The sequence below is a fragment of the Talpa occidentalis genome, unplaced genomic scaffold (assembly GCF_014898055.3).
Source record: "Talpa occidentalis isolate TD23 unplaced genomic scaffold, MPIMG_talOcc4v2.1 talOcc4.17, whole genome shotgun sequence".
NCBI classification, from domain to species: Eukaryota; Metazoa; Chordata; class Mammalia; order Eulipotyphla; family Talpidae; genus Talpa; species Talpa occidentalis.
In genome coordinates this window covers 37,293,090-37,309,932 of record NW_023601754.1, presented here as the reverse complement: position 1 = coordinate 37,309,932, position 16,843 = coordinate 37,293,090, and the positions used below count along the sequence as shown (strand labels likewise).

At 48.3% G+C, this 16,843-nt stretch overlaps 1 protein-coding gene and 1 pseudogene across 1 annotated transcript; both read left to right on the top strand.

Annotated features, from left to right (window-relative positions):
* Positions 1 to 435: 435 nt before the first annotated feature.
* On the top strand, positions 436 to 4,987 carry LOC119250415 (translationally-controlled tumor protein-like; annotated as a pseudogene).
* A 3,936-nt stretch (positions 4,988 to 8,923) lies between these two features.
* On the top strand, positions 8,924 to 13,480 carry CCL22 (C-C motif chemokine ligand 22). The gene is made up of 3 exons (XM_037518142.2): positions 8,924 to 9,055; positions 10,090 to 10,213; positions 12,926 to 13,480. The coding sequence occupies exons 1-3, from the start codon at positions 8,983 to 8,985 to the stop codon at positions 13,008 to 13,010; spliced, it is 282 nt and encodes a 93-aa protein (XP_037374039.1). The 5' UTR covers positions 8,924 to 8,982; the 3' UTR covers positions 13,011 to 13,480.
* The last annotated feature ends 3,363 nt before the right edge of the window (positions 13,481 to 16,843 follow it).

Sequence of the window (16,843 nt, the reverse complement as noted above, 5' to 3'; positions counted from 1 at the left end):
TTTGATTGCTGAGTAATATTCCATGGTGTATATATACTACATCTTCTTGATCCAGTCATCTATTTTTGGGCATTTGGATTGTTTCCAGGTTTTACCTATTGTAAATAGTGCTGCAATAAACATATGGTGATAAAGGAACTCTCCTACATTGCTGGTGGGAGTGCAAACTGGTCCAACCACTATGGAAAGCTGTCTGGAGTTTTCTTAGTCTACTAAAAATGGAGCTACCATATGACCCAGCAATTCCACTCCTAGGGATCTACCCAAAGGACACAAAAACAATGATTCAAAAGAACAGAGTGGCCCATTTGTTACAATCAAGGAACCTCCATGGCTTTTCCGCCCGCTCCCCTCTACCTCCTAGCGCTGCTCCGGCTGCACCACACGCTCGCTCCAAGCTCCGGGCTCCTGCTAAGCTAGTGCCACCGTTGTCTCCCTTGAGCCGCCATCATGATTATCTACCAGGACCTCATCAGCCATGATGAGATGTTCTCCCACATCTACAAAATCCGGGAGATCTCGGGAGGACTGTGCCTGGAGGTGGAGGGGAAGATGGTCCGTAGGACAGAGGGTAACATTGATGACTCGCTCCACTGAAGGCCCCAAGGGGGAAGGTACCAAAGCACAGTAATCATGGGTATTGACATTGTCAAGAACTATCACTTGCAGGAAACCAGTTCACAAAAGAAGCCTACAAGAAGTGCATCAGAGATTATATGAAATCAATTAAAGGCAAACTTGAAGAACAGAGACCAGAAAGAGTAAAACCTTTTATGACAGGAGCTGCAGAACAAATCAAGCACATCCTTGCTAATTTCAAAAACTACCAGTTCTTTATTGGTGAAAACATGAATCCAGATGGTATGGTTGCTCTGCTGGACTACCGTGAGGACGGTGTGACACCATATCTGATTTTCTTTAAAGAGGGTTTGGAAATGGAAAAATGTGGGCCTCCCTGGTGGCACAAGGGGTTAAGCACAGCACTATGAGGCAATCCCCAGTGTCTGCAGCACAAGTTCGTTCCCCAGCCAGGCAGGGAGCAAGCCACATGGTGAAGCAGACCTCTCCTGAGTCGCCTGCTCCTCCCCTCAGGAGTATGTTTCAGTCAGTCTGCCTGTTCTGCTCCCCCACTCTGTCTCTGGTGAATCCTCTCATTCCCCCCCATCTCTGGCCTGTACCCCAGCTCTTGTATGCATAAATAAATAAATCTTTTTTTTAAAAGAAAGAAATGGAAAAATATTAACAAATTTGGCAATTACTTGGATCTATCACCTGTCATCATAACTGGCTGCTGCTTTTCATTGACATAACACCAGGACAGACAAATGAGACTGATGTCATCTTGAGCTATTCATTTATTTTGACCTTGATTTATTTGGAGTGGAGGCATTGTTTTTAAGAAAAACATGTCTTGTAGATTGTGTAAAAATAAAATGCATTTAAACTCAAAAAAAAAAAGGAACCTCTACGGACAGGTAATAGTGATCCAGAGTCCATAGTTCACGTAGGTGTTCACTCTCTGTGATGTACATTCTACGTGAAATGACGTGAGTCCCCCATGAAAGGATCACAGAGTAGTTTCACTGCCCTAAAAATTTTGTGTGTTGACCTACTCATACATCCCAAACGCTGTCTCCATGGTTTCCCCTTTTCCGGAACATCCTCTATCCGGCGCCTTACAGTCTGCAGACCTTTCAGACCTGCTGCTTTCACTTAGCAATAAGCATTTACGTTTCCTTCATGCCTTTTCATCGTAAGATGGCTTGTTTTCCGTAAGTGAGTGATGGTTTTATAGGCAAAAGTGTAATACAGAGGAAGTTTATGAAGATTTCAGAAGACAGGTCTAACTGTTTTCCCTCCAACTGAAAGCTTCTATCACCACCAGTTAAAACTTTAATTCAGGGCATCCCAGGTGGCGCAAGGGGTTAAGCATAACACTGTGAAGCTGTCCTCAGCCTCTGCAGCACCAGTTCGATCCCCAGCCAGGGAGCTACCCACATGGCTCAGCAGACCTCTCCTGCCTCGCCCGCTGCTCCCCTCAGCACCGTTTTCAGTCAGTCTGCCTGTTCTGCCCCCCACTCTGTCTCTGGTGAATCCTCTCACCCTCCCGCACCTCTGGCCTGTAACCCAGTTTCTTGTATGCATAAATAAATAAATCTTTAAAAAAAAAAAACATTTTAATGCAGAGTATCTATGTGTGAGGATACAGTCTTGGGTCCAGAGAAGCTGTGAAATGAAAGTCATCACACCCTCTGGTCCTTGGATACCAGTGTACTTTGCTGCAGTTGGGAATGCGTAAGTTACCAATAATGAAACATATTATCCTTCACGTTGCTCCTGAAAAAAAAAAATGCTCAGGTCTTCCAAAGCAAATTCATCATGTTGTATTTCCAGCTTCCTGTATAAACAATCCCATTAGCAGGGCCATGGATTCCTGCTCCGTTTCTCCCAAAGTTCCAGATGTTCTTGCACAGTTCTGCCATACTTGTCTCCATTTGGAAATATATGACACTTACACACCGCTGCTGTTTATATGATCACAAGCAGATCACCGCTACTGGGCATTTCCATGGTCTGGTGTAGGATCCTAGCAGAGAGTTGTAGGAGAGCTTTTCTTGGTTCTACAATTCCCCCTGGGCTGCCAGCTCCTCCACAAGGAGGGAACCAAGCACTAGCCCTGTGCCAAGAGTGATTCCACTCTTTTCCACTCATTGCATTGTCTTGATGCATCCCAGTTCATTTACCCACTCACCTACTGCCGGCCATCTTTGTTGCTCTAAGTGTTGGCAATTAAAAACAAAGCCACTCTAACACCAGCATTTGGGCATATGTAAGTTCTCATGTTCTTTGCATGAATATCAAGAACACGCCCCTGGATGGTATGGTAAGAGAGTGATTAGTTTTATAAGAGGCTGCCAGACTGCTTTCCAGAGTGTGGTGTCATTTGCCCACCCCCAGCAAAGAATAACAGTCCTCGTCACTCCTCAACCTCACCAGCACTTGACGTAGTCATTGTTTCTGATTTGAGTCATTCTGACAGGAGTGTATGGTATTCCATCATTGTTTATTGTCGAATACCAGCTAACAGCAAAATGTCGGGTCAGCTGTCCCTGAAAGGATGAGATGGCCTAGGCGAAATTTTTTTTTTTTAGCGGCCAAAATATGTCTTTTATTTTTTTTTATTTAAATTTTATTTTTATATTACCCATACAATTACAACCCCCTTATTTTGACCCAAATCCCTCCTTTCCCCGTTCCCCCACCCCCCATAGAGTGTCTCTGGTTCATAGTTGTTTGTTGATTTTGATATTTTCTTTCTTATAGTTATTCTTTTTCCTGGTCCCTTATTTAAGTTTTCTAGATTCCTGCTATGAGTGAGACCATCCGGTATTTTTCTTTTTCTTTCTGGCTTATTTCGCTGAGCATGATCCCTTCCAGCTCCATCCATGTTGCTGCAAATGGCATGTGTTTATCTTTTTTGAATGCTGAGTAATAATCCATTGTGTATATTTACCACATCTTCTTGATCCAGTCATCTATTTTTGGGCATTTGGGCTGTTTCCAAAGCTTAGCTATTGTAAATAGTGCTGCTATAAACATAGGGGTGCAGATGCTCTTTGGAATGGATGTTTCTGTGTCCTTTGGGTAAATACCTAGGAGTGGAATTGCTGGATCATGAGGAAGCTCTATGTTTAGTAGGTCCAGAAATCTCCACACAGCTCTCCATAGTGGTTGGACCAGTTTGCACTCCCACCAACAGTGCAGGAGAGTTCCTTTTTCTCCACACCCTCGCCAACATTTGTTGTTGCTAGTTTTTTTAGTATGTGCCATTCTCACTGGTGGAAGATGGTATCTCATGGTAGTTTTGATTTGCATTTCCCTGATGACAAGTGATGCTGAACATTTTTTCATATGCCTGTTGGCCATTTGCATTTCCTCTTCAGAGAAGTTTCTTTTTAGCTCTTCTGCCCATTTTTTTTTTTCTAAAAATTTTTTATTTTTTTTTTATTTATAGAGGCATGTTTTATTTATTTATTTGTTTGTTTGTTTGTTTTGTTTATACATGCACTGGGTACAGTCAGAAGCGCGGGAGGGTGAGAGAATTCACCAGAGCCAGAGTGGGGAGCAGAGCAGGCAGAAGGACCGAAGTACACTGCTGAGGGGAGCAGCGGGCGGCAGGAGAGGTCTGCGCGCCATGTGGGACCCTCCTCCGGTGGCCGGGGAGCAGCCGGGGATCGAACCGGCGCCGCAGAGGCTGCGGGCAGCTTCGCAACCCAGCGCTCAACCGCTGCACCACCGGGGAGGCCCTTCTGCCCATTTTTTGACTGGATTATTTTCTTTGTTGTTCTTGAGTCTCATTAGCTCTTTGCAGATTTTTATGATCAGTCCTTTATCTTTAGTGTTGTGTGCAAAAATGTTCTCCCAGTTGGTGGGGTTTCTCTTTGTTTTTGTTATTGTCTCTTTTGCTGTGCAGAAGCTCTTTAATTTGATGTAGTCCAAGCTGTTTATCTTTGCCTTCACCATCACTGCTTTGGGTGATGTGTCTGTAAAGATGTCTTTGATGTGCATATCATGTAGGGTTTCATCTAGGCGAAACTTTTAAGGGCTGAAAGGAAGGGAAGGTGAGGCAGACGCAGACACTCTTATTTTGGTGAAAGCATCTCCTGCTGAGGGTATCAGCGGGTCTTTATACCTTAAGGCAATCAATGGGATTATATCATCATATGCATAGAAGCAAAACAAAAACAATCAGTACATTCCTTTCCCATAGACATTTTGGCACCCATGTGTTTTTGAGAAAAGAAATGGTCTTAAAAGTTAATAGATAATTAAAATTTAGACTCATTATTTCAGTCTAAACAACTACCTAGATCAGCTAACAGTCCTTGGGACCGCCTTATCGCCTGATATTGTAGGCTCCTACAATATATCAGGAGACTCCTCTATCTATATGGCTTGCAGCTGGAGACCAGTTGCTTTCCGGTAATCAGTTATTAGAACTTTTTCTACCTAGAAACTCCTAGCGTAATCAACTTCCTGATTCATTACAAGGCTTATCTACGGAAATTCCATATGAGGAATATTATTATGACCAGCTCTGGGTTGCTAATCAGACATGCCCTTGCACAATAATTATTTCCCATTGTCAAGTGGGCCAAATTGTTCAGTGTTCAATTTTTAAGCAAGTAATTTTCCATGCCATGTACTTACAATATTCTTTTTTTTTTTTATAGAGGCATGTTTTATTTATTTGTTTGTTTGTTTGTTTTGTTTATACATGCACTGGGTACAGTCAGAAGCACAGAAGGGTGAGAGAATTCACCAGAGCCAGAGCGGGGAGCAGAGCAGGCAGAAGGATCGAAGTACACTGCTGAGGGGAGCAGCGGGCAGCAGGAGAGGTCTGCGCGCCATGTGGGACCCTCCTCCGGTGGCCGGGGAGCAGCCGGGGATCGAACTGGTGCCGCAGAGGCCGCGGGCAGCTTCGCAACCCAGCGCTCAACCGCTGCGCCACCGGGGAGGCCCTATAATATTCTTATATGTATAATTTATTGCCCAGTGTATATTCCATGAAATTTTTTTTTTTATGACCAAGAACAAAAAACAAAGGGATGTTTAATCTTCACACCGTGTCCCACGGTGTGAGACACAAGAAATCTTCAGTCCCACGGTGTGAGGCCCTTTTCTTAGCTGCTTGCCAGTGTCTTACCTGGCTGGGGCAGCAAGGCCCCCTGCAGCAGTTTATATCACATTCCCTTGATGACATGTGATGGGATCATTTTTGCTTTGTTTTGAATTGGTAAAAGACACATAATGTAAAAATTACCACTTTGTAAGTGTACAGTCTGTTGGCATTAAATATATTTATTTTAATATAGTAATAGAATATGTAAATATATTTACATTAGTACATTATATATTTAATATAGATATTAAATACATTCACAGTGCTAGCCACCATCGCTGCCACCCCTCTCCAGAACTTGTCAATCATCCCTGACTGAAACTCTGTCCCCATGAAACATTAACTACCCCTTCTTTCCTCCGCCCAGCCCCTGGTACCCACATTTTGTCTCTATAAATCTGGCTGCTCTAGGAACCTCACAAAAGAGGAATACTACAGATGTGTCCTGTGGTGGACTTTGGGTCATGCTTTTTGATAACACGACTTTGGGGGTGATGTTTACACTTCTGCTGCAGATTTCCCCAGGAATGGCAGCTGAGTGTAGACCCTGCCCGACCCTGCACCCTACCACCTCTTCCACCCTCCTGCGCCACTCCTGCTCTGCCCCAGCACCTCAACCCACTCACCCTGCACTTTCCTCTCTGGCAGGTTCCTCAGTATTTTCCCAATTTCAGTCTGAATGTCCTCCCTCAAGAGGCCCTTCCTGACTCCCCCAAGCTGCTTCCCTAAAATCACCATCTGCTTTTCTTTCACTTTCTTCACTGCATTCCCCAAAGCCCAACATTCCTTTGACTGATATTTGTTTGCCAGTTTATTGTAAACTCCACATGCACCCAGCACCTGACAGGGATTCGGATGAGTTTCTTGTTGCTGCTGTAACAAAAAGCCATAGGCTTGTGCCTCCCCAGTGGTGCAGCGGGTTGAGCGCAGTGCTGTGAAGCTATCCGCAACCTCTGCAGTGTAGGTTCATTCCTGGCCAGCCAGGGAGGTACCCACATGGCACAGCAGACCTCTCCTGTCTTGCCCGCTGCTCCCCTCATAAGTGTATTTCAGTAGATCTGCCTGTTCTGTTCCCCACTCTGTCTCTGGTGAATCCTCTCACACTCCCTCGCTTCTGGCCTGTACCCCAGTTCTTATATGAATAAATAAATCTTTTTTTTTTTTTTTTAAAGCCACAGGCTTAGTGGCTGCAAACAAAATAAATTTCACATCTCACAGTTCAGGGAATCAAAAGTCCTAAATCACCCTCAGTGAATTAAAATCTAGGTGCAGCTTCCTTCTAGAAGCTCCAGGGGAGAATCTGTTTTCTTGTCCTTTCCATCTTAAGAGGCTGCCTGCTTTCCCGAGTTCACAGCCCACGTATTTGGGTTTCTGCTTCTGTCCTTCCATCTCCAATTCTGAGTCTGACCCATAGCTCCCCTCTTATCATGGCCCTGTGATTACAGGGGGCCCATTCAGAGAATCCAGAACCCCTCCCCATTTCATGGTCCTCGCCTTGAACACATCTTGACTTTTTTTTTTTACCATATATTCAAAGGTATTAAGAATTGTGAAATTTTGGAGGGGGTTGTGGGGATATTATCTTGCTAACCAAGGGGGTCAAAAATATTTGTTGAATCAATGAATCAATGAATGGATGGGGGCCTCCCTGGTGGCACATGGGGTTAAGACACAATCTATGAAGCTATCCCCAGCTTCTGCAGCAAGAGTTTGATCCCCGGCCAGGGAGCTGTCCACATGGCACAGTAGACCTCTCCTAACTGTCCGCTGCTCCCCTCAACAGTGTATTTCAGTCAGTCTGCCTGTTCTGTTCCCCATCTGTCTCTGGTGAATCCTCTCACCCTCCACACCTCTGGCCTGTACCCCAGTTCTTGTTTGCATAAATAAATAAATCTTTTTAAAAAAATGAATGGGTGGGTCCCTCTACTAATGGAATCTTGAGTCCTAAATCCCAGTCCCAACTCAGTCACTTACCGGCTGTTTGACATTCAGCAAGTCCCCAAACCTCAGTTTCCTCATATATTAGATGTATTCTGAGCACCCACCACACAACCCGCTCTTGGCAGACACCGGGAATGCGGAGGCAAATAAAGAGAAACCCTGTTTTCCAAGAGCTAAGAATTCAGGGAGGGGACCGAGAAAGAGAAAAACTGATGTAGTCTGGTTAGGGTCACGTTCTGGGTCACTCCAGAGAACACTGAAGAACACTGGGGGGGACAGTGTTATGTAGACCATGACATTTCAAAGGGCTCTTGACACATGAGTAGGCGTTTATGCGGTAGAGAAGAGGAAAGGGCACTCACAGCAAGGGAGAGGGCACACACCACTTTGAGGAACTGCGAGGAGCATGGTGTTGACCCAGGGGAGGAAGCCCTGTCATGGGACATGTCTGGAAAGGAGGCCTTGAAGTCCAGAGTCAAGAGTTTGGCTCTTCCCTCAAGTCAATAAGAGCCACAACCACAGCAGGAGAGAAGCAGGGGCCACTTTGAGTCTGGGCCACCCTGGTCCCTGCCCACGTGGAGAAGGGACTAAGGGACCAGCATCCAAGCCTGAAAGAGAGGCCACTGACTAGCAAGGACAGTGGAGATGGAGCAAAGGAGACTCACTGGGGAATGATGATAGATTGAGGGCAGGTGAGGAAGGGTTTGGAGACAGCCGGGAAGGAAAGGCAGGCAAGATGGAAGCTCTTTGCACCTGTTGAGAGGACCATGAGCTGGTCCAAGCTGGAACTTTGTGAGAAGCCCTCAGAGGCTGGTGATGGGGCTGGGATACCAACCAAATGGACTGATAGGCCTCACCCTTTGAAGAGAGATCTGTGGAGGAGATCTCCAAGGGTACAAGATGGGCCACAGTTCCAGGTGGGGGTTGAGGTTCCCTCCTGTCCACATTCTCACTTGATTTATAAACAGTCACTGAGGTGAATAGGTTGGCCTGTGAAATATCTCCCCCATTTCCAAATGGGGAAACTGAGTCCCAGAGACATCCATTGAACGGGGCCACACAATGAACAGACCCTGGAAAGCACAGGTCACCTAGAGGCCCAGCTCAAGGGGGATTTTGCATTCTCTTGGGACCCAGAGCAGAGGGCAGGGTGGGGGTCCCCTCTCGGTGGCTCAGAGAATTTCCTCCCCCTTAGGGGAAGTGGGAGTTCTTCTTTCACAATGTGAATGTCAGTGGTTCTGGACTCACCGGTGACTAAGAGAGTCTGAAAGATATGAGTGTCACCAGCCTTTAAATACCAGCTCCTCTTGCTCTGTGGAGGTTGTAGACACCTGAGCCGGCACACACTGGACAGCAGCATGGCCAACCTGCGGCCCCTGAGCCTGGCTGCCCTCATCCTCCTGGCTATGGCACTTCAAGCAACTGAGGCAGGTGAGACCTGGGAGAAGGAAGGCTCCTTGCAAAGGTCAGGGTCAGACTCTGGGGCGTCTTGTGTGCAAAGAGCACCAGACTGAGAGCAGAAGACCGCTGTCTACTCTGGCCCTGGGCCGGTCATATTGCTTCTCTGGGTGTGAGTTTCCACATCTGTTCAGTGGGTAGTCTTGAAGGCTTGGCATCTAAGATCTGTCTCAACCAGTGTGGGGGTTGTGATAGGCATGGCCTGGGGGCTGCTATCCCCAGGAATGCAAGCTTAGGGCTGCTGGGGTGTGGTGTCAAGTATAGGGCCAGCTGGGGCAGAAAGAGGCAGGAACAGGGGTAAGCACACCCCGTGTTCCTGCCTTCTCCACTCCAAAGTCACCTCCTCCGCCTTGCTCTGGACCTGGGGGTAGCACTGGACCGGAGAAGTGGGGATGGGAGGGGGCAGGCAGCTCTGAATAATAATTGCTCACATTCACTGGGCTTCCTGAGAGCAATCTCTGCCTGAAAGTCCCCACATTCAGAGGAGGAAATTGGGTCTCAGATGTTAAATTACTGCTCATGGTGGCCCAGTGACTCAGAGCAGTGCCGGACCCCAGCTCAGGTCTGTGTGACTCGACTCTGCTTGAGCGCAGGACACCCAGAGTTGTTCTGTGTAGCCCTGGGCAGGCCCTCCTCTCTGATTGAGACCAACCCGGGGGGTCTCAGCAAAATGAACATTTGGTTCATTTGGCCTAAGCCCCTACTCAATGCTGATGCCGCTGGTCCCTGGACCTCACCTTGTGTATTAAGGTCCTACAGCTCATTCCTGTTCAGAATCTCCAGGCCTAGATGCCTAGGATGGTGATGCTCAGCCACCTGAACCCCTCTCCTTGAGTTGAGCGTTGGGCCCTCAGCAGCTTCTCAGCAGCCCTGAGAGTGGGGACTCCAAGGACACAGAACCGTCTGGACACAACCTTCCACATGAAAACTGGGTCAGAGGTTGGGACCGAGGGTGAACTCTGTGTGCCCCAGCCTGTGAATCCACTGAGCACCCCCTCCTCCCCCAGGTCCCTACGGTGCTAACGTGGAGGACAGCGTTTGCTGCAGGGACTACATACGTCGCACCCTGCCCCTTCGGGTAGTGAGGGATTTCTACTGGACCTCAGACTCCTGCCCGAGGCCTGGCGTGGTGTAAGTGGGAAGCTGGGGAGGGGCCTCAGGGTGGGACAGCTCAGGGATGGAAGGAATGCAGCTGGGTCCCCAGATGCGAGCCTGGAGCGCCTGCCTGGAACAGATGGCTCAGCCCCGGCTGTTATCTTGTACCAGGCAAAAATCACGTGATCATCCAACAGACTTTATTGGGCATCTCCCCTGTGCCAGGTGGTGCTGTGCCAGGTTCTGAGGCTTCGATCAGCATGGGGGGGCCTCCTCTCTGGGTATGGGATACAGGCAGAATAGCACTGCAGAGTACAGGGGCCAGGGTTTACTCAGCCAGCTCAGATGCTTCCACCAGAAGCACCTGGATTCTCCCCGTGCCTCTGGAGTTCACCAGGTCAGCCCGTTCTTAGCAGAACAGTGTCAAGAGCTCACACTTGGAGTGTGCAGGACTGTGTGCTCCTTCGACCCTCAAGACAATCCTTCCTCCGTTTTATTTATTTATTTTTTTTAAAGATTTATTTATTTGTAGAACTAGGGTGTAGGCCAGAGGTGCGGGGTTGAGAGGATTCACCAGAGACAGAGTGGGGAGCAGAACAGGCAGATTGAGTGAACTACATCGCTGAGGGGAGCAGCGGGCAAGACAGGAGAGGTCTGCCACGCCATGTGTGTCACCTCCCTGGACAGGGATCGAACTCAGGCGCAGCAGTGATAGCACTGAGACTTAACCCCTAGACAACCAGGAAGGCCCCCTCCCTCCATTTTATAGGCATAGAAACAGGCTCAGGAAGGGATGTGACTTGCTCGAGCTTGTCCAGGCCCAAATGGGAGCTCCTGAATCTCTGGTCACAGCTTTCTCCTGAGCTTCTTGGCTTCCTTTCCTTCTTTCTCTCAGCTCGTTTGCCTCCATTTCTCTGACCTGGAACCTGCTCCTGTCCCCGGCTGTGTGACTGTCCTGTCCTTTCTGGGGCTACATGTTCAAGGCCTCAGCGCCTACAGCCTCACATACCTTGGGCTTGAGGATCAGATTCCCCTGGGGGCTCATCACCTTCCTCCTCCTCACTAAGGGATAGTCTCCCATCCCTTAGAGGGGTCTGAGGTGAAAAACAAGGCTTAAGCAGGAAATCCTCACAAGGTCCTGGCTCCTTCAACATTGAGCCTCCTTTCCAACCTCGGTATAATGAGAGGAATTCACTCACTTCTGTCAAAAACGTAGAAGCATTTGCTAAGTAGTAGACACAGTAGAAAGCTCTTAACAAGCCCTCAAACTCTGAAACAAGTCTATGCAGCAGGCACTATACCTTGTACAGATGAGGAAATAGGCCCAGACAGTTTCCAGCCTCACAGGGCATAATGATAAGTGAAAGTTGTAATGCTCCCTGCCTGGCACTTAATAGATGCTCAATAAAAAACAGCACCCGTACGATCATTGGATTTTTGAGCCAAAATGCATACTAGAAAGAATGTGGCTTTACAAATGGGGAGATTGGGGCTCAGAGGGGGCTGAGCCTTGCCCAGTGTCACACAGCAGCAGAACAGGCTGCCACAAGGCCAAGATCAATGCTGCTGCCTTCTTTGTTGTTTGATGTCTATTCTTTTCTATTCTTTGATGTCTGTGGGGTAGGGACAGGGTAGGCAGGGAGCCAGGACCTCCCAGATCCTATAACAGGTTCTTGAGGGGAAAGAAGGGCCTTCAGGGGTGGGATATCTCTGACCACCAGCCAGCCTGGAGCCCTCACCTGCCGACTGTGACAGAGGCAGAGCGGCCCAAGTTGGGGACTGGTGTTTGCTGTGGTGAGCAAAGGTGGAGGCTTCATCCACATGACTGTGTGATCTCTGGTCAGAGCACATCTCTCTGCTCTGTTCTTCAGGCCTCTCAAAGGGGCCAGGAGGGGGCAATTTCCAAAGGTAGTTTTCCCTGAGAGTCCAGTTCACAGCAATCAAGGTGAGTCAGGTCTTACCAGATCTGGCACTTGGGTCTCAGTTTCCTCCATATAAATGGGTAGAACAAGAAAACTGTAGGGGGCTGTTGCAAGAATTTAAGAAAATCACTGTCAAGAACAATGTCAAGAACAATGTCAAGAACAATGTCCTGGAACAATTCAGTAACACCTATTGTCCCCTACGCACTGGCGTGAGGGCTTCCGTTTGTACCCCTCAGCTCTTCATCAGAACCCTATGAGACTGGACTGATTTTCATGCCTGTTTTACAGAAACAGACTCAAAGAAGTTAAGTGACTTGCTAACAAGTGACAGAGCTAAGATTTTAACTCAGATCAGCTGGTTCTTCCACTAAAATGGGGTGATAATCACAGTCCAATCTCATAAGATTTTGATGAAGATGGGTGAGTTACTGGAAATTAAAGCACTTGGGAACCAGTGCTAATGAGCACTCACTCATTAGTAAGTTCATTAGCCAGCCAAGATCGCAAGACTTGGGCATTCTATTCTTTGGGTGCTTTGGTACCCAAGGCGGGGCCTGAGAGGCTGAGGGTCCAGCGCGTCTTTGTTGGTCATGTTCCCCTCCCTGCTGTGAGAAATGTGTGTGCATATAGCAGTGGCTCATGTATTTTGAACAGCTTTACATAGCACGTAAGCCTGTATACAGCTGGTGGCTCATAAATGCTAAGCCACTCTGTATAGCAGACATGTCTGGCTCCCATAGGCAACGCATGCACCCTCCACTCCCAGGTAGGGGTGTGCGTCCATGCTGCATGTTAATCCTGCCCCACTGGTGTCTCCTTCCAGCTTGCTGACCTTCAGGAACCTGAAGGTCTGTGCTAACCCCAATCAATCATGGGTGAAGAGGATTATCCAGCACCTGAGCAAATGAGGGAGAGCTTTGCCCGGTGACCACAGCCTTGGCTCCTCCAGGAAGCATCACAGAACTCCCGCCTGCCATTCCAGTCGCTTCACAATACAAGCCTGGGCCAGCGACACTCTGCATTTCCTGGTCTCCGGCCCTGCCACTATCGCCCTCCACCAAGTCTCCACACTAAGCTACCATCTCCCCTCCTACACCTACAGCCCTCCCCTGCCCCTCAGCAGGCAGAAAGCCACAATCCTGGTCAGTCACTCCCCTACTCAAAATCCCCACTGCCTAGGCTGAGGTCAGAACTCCTGAGCCTGGCACCCCTGCCTTCCGGATTTGGGTCCCAGCCTTGTCTTCAGCTCATTTCCCTTCACGCATTGGGTTCTAGTTCCCTGCCATACATTTCCACCTCTGGCCCTTGCCTGGGTTGCTCCTGATACTCAGAATGTCCCTCCCATCACCTGCACAAGTATGACCCCACCAGCCCCGCAAGGCAGAGCTCAGCCTAAGCAGCCAGCAGCTGAGTTTCATTTGTTAGATGTCCCTTGGCCCTCTGCCTTCTCTTAACAATCCTGATTCCCGGAATATGAGGCTTGTCCTTTTGTCCCACTGGCTGTCCCACTGTGCACATCTGAGTTATTATTGTCTCCCTGCCTCCAGCTCAGGGCACAGGACGTAAGGCCAGGCTTGGGACTAGAGCCTCACACAGTGGCTGCGGACGGAGCCAAAAAATCCCACCCTCAATGAATCCATCACCCACCCCCCAAAAGCCCTCACCCATCAATAAAGAAACAAGGTGGACAGAGAGGAGTCAGCTAGATTAATTGTAAAATCCCAAATCTGCCCAGATTCATCCTTCTTCCCAGTTTTACCTACACTTTGGATCTCTTTACCGTCTTGTTTCCCTCAGCTCTTACTGCTCCTCCAGCCTCCAACACTCAGGTCTGATATCTTCAGAGTCCCTCACTCTCCCTTTTTCTTTCCCCAAATAGTTTATACCAAATTCATGCTTATGGTGTAAATGACTACACTTGACTTGGTAATATAAGCTCTACTTGTATACTCTACTTGAAATGCTCTTAGGCATATGCCTAAGAGGCCAGATAGATGGATGGAAGAAACTTGGAACCATGAGGGAGAGGAACAAGGCAGATTTTTCTTGACCCTGGGAATGAGTGTGCAGGTTACATTTAAGTGACAGAGTCTTGGTGGAGGTTGTTTTCAGGTGACTGGGATCAGGTTAAGGGCCAGGATTTGGAACTTAATTTGTGCCTCCTTGGGGACAACAGTCTTCAGGTATAGCAAATAAGCTTTTCATATGCTTGCTCCTTTCCTAGGGAGCCTAGTACAGCTCAGTGGGGTGGTTGTTGCTGTGTGACCCAAGGAGACCACCTAACCTCTCTGGGCCTCACCTGAGCATGAGAATACCCACCTTACAGGATTGTTTCATGTCCAAGGCTCATGGAATGTGCACATGCTAGTCACATAGCCAGAGTCTTCCAGGACCTGTGCCTCCCCCCACCCCCAACCCCAGCCCCGGAGTCCAGGGTCATCTGCCTGCCCCAAGCACTGCCCACTGCCCATGCACTGGGCCCTCAAGCAACTTGGGATCCCTCTCCCCATTGTACTGCCTTTGCTACTCGGGCCTTCTAGCAAAATAAACCCTCTATAGCAGTGTCTGCTTTGTTTTTTTTTTGTTTTTTAAAAAATATTTATTTATTTATGCATATAAGAACTGGGGTATAAACCAGAGGTGGGGGGGTGCTGAGAGGATTCACCAGAAAGAATGGGGAGCAGAACAGGCAGATGTACTGAAATACACTGCTGAAATATACTGCTGAGCAGCGGGTGAGGCAGGAGAGGTCTGCTGCGCCATGTGGGTAGCTCCCTGGCCAGCCGGGAATGGAACTCCTGCTGCAGTGGCTTGCGATAGCTTGATAGCATTGTCTTTAACCCCTGCGTCACCAAGGAGGCTCCAACAGTATCTGCTTTGTTCTTTGGCATTTGCTGTCCCTGTGAGATGGGGCTGGGGTCACCATGGCCCCCTTTCTTCCAGTGGGAAGCCCTTGACATTGACATGTTAGTTGGCTCTCATGTGTGCCCTGTGAGGAGGTAGAGAGCCAGGACAGATGTGGGGACTCGGAAAGCAGCTGTACAGGTGCTGACAGAGAAGTCCGGACGTTTGTCCACCAGGCCTGGTCTACCTGGCACCACCTGGCATCATCCATTCCCCAAGGCTAGAGCTCTAAGAAATATATTTACTCATTTACTTGTTCACTCATGCATGCCTTCAATAACTTATTCTCAGCCTTCTCCTTCCAAAGGTGGATACAGAAAAGAGGGATGTATTTGTCCCAACAGGCTACTTCCTGGAACAAACATCAAAATTTCAGTGGCTCAACTCCATAGGCATTTTTCTTTCCCCACATGAGGTCTGAACAGGCATTCCTGGCCTGTGGGTGACCTTCCACGTGGTCACTCAGGAACACAGACTTCTTCCCGCTCATGGTCCCACCCTCTTCCAGGACCTGGTCCCCTCCCCAAGAAAATGGCAAGCCAGGAAGAGACACATCACTTCTGTCCACCAGCCACCAGCAGAACTCAGGCACATGGCTGCTGACTGCAAGGAGTGCTGGGAAACGCGGGCAAGCTATGCTTCCAAGAAGAAGGAGTGAATTTGGGGAGCACCTTGCCCATGGGTGCTGAGCTCCTCTGGGCTTCTCAGTTCTCCTTGGGTTGCTTTCTTGGAGTTCTTGGACACAGCTCACTCTGCCCAGACAATGAAACAGGAATCCTGGCCCTTGCGGTGCCCTGGTAATTTCCTCAGCGTCAGTACCCATTCCATGGCTATCTTGGCACAGGAGGCCTTTGCCTTATTCAGAACACTAATATTTAGAACCCTAATTAAATAAGGTTCGAGGGCCTCCCTGGTGATGCAAGGGGTTAAGATGCAACCTAGGAAGCTATCCGCAGCATGAGTTTGATCCCCAGCCAGGGAGCTGCCCACATGGTGCAACAGACCGCTCTGGTCTCGCCCGCTGCTCCCCTCAGCAGTGTGTTTCAGTAGATCTGCCTGTTCTGTTCCCCACTCTGTCTTTGGTGAATCTTCTCACCCCCCTGCACCTCTGGCCTGAACCCCAGTTCTTGTATGCATAAACAAATAAATCTTTAAAAAAAAAATAAGGTTCAAGGCCAGAGAGGATGTTCAGACATGAATGTGTGCAGCAGCAAAGGACAGGACCCAGCCTGCCTGGCATCCCCTGGGTTGGGGTGGTGGTGACACTGGGATTCTGGGAAGTGCATGTAGTCACCCAAAATTTCACTCTCCAATCTGCCCTCTAGAGCAGGTTATTTGTATTTGAATGAACACGTTTTTGTTTAAATAATGATTGTTTTTATTTGAGGCCCAGCACTCCCCTTCAAGTCTGGCTCTGGGTGGGATTTCCAGGGTGGAACTGGAAATTCCACAGTGCAGATACCACAGTGCAGATACACTTCTGGGAAGCCAGGGAGAAGCTTCGGGAAGAGCACCTGTCATGGATTCAGGCAGATATAAGAACTCTCAATGGCTGGGGGTCTGGGGCTGGTTGCTCTGTCCTTCCAAGCCTCAGTTTCTCCTTCTGTGAAGCCAGGAAGATAAAAATAAAAGCACATATCAGTGCATGTGGTTATGAGAAGTGGCTGAGATTAAGAGGTACAATAACAAAATAGGCAAAGATTTGAAGACCGCTCTCTCCAAAGAAAAAAATCTTCTGGCCACTAAGCACATGAAAAGATGCTCAACTTCACTAATCACTCGGAAAATGCAAGACAAAAGCACAATGAGAACACCTCACCCATGGCGATAATTTATT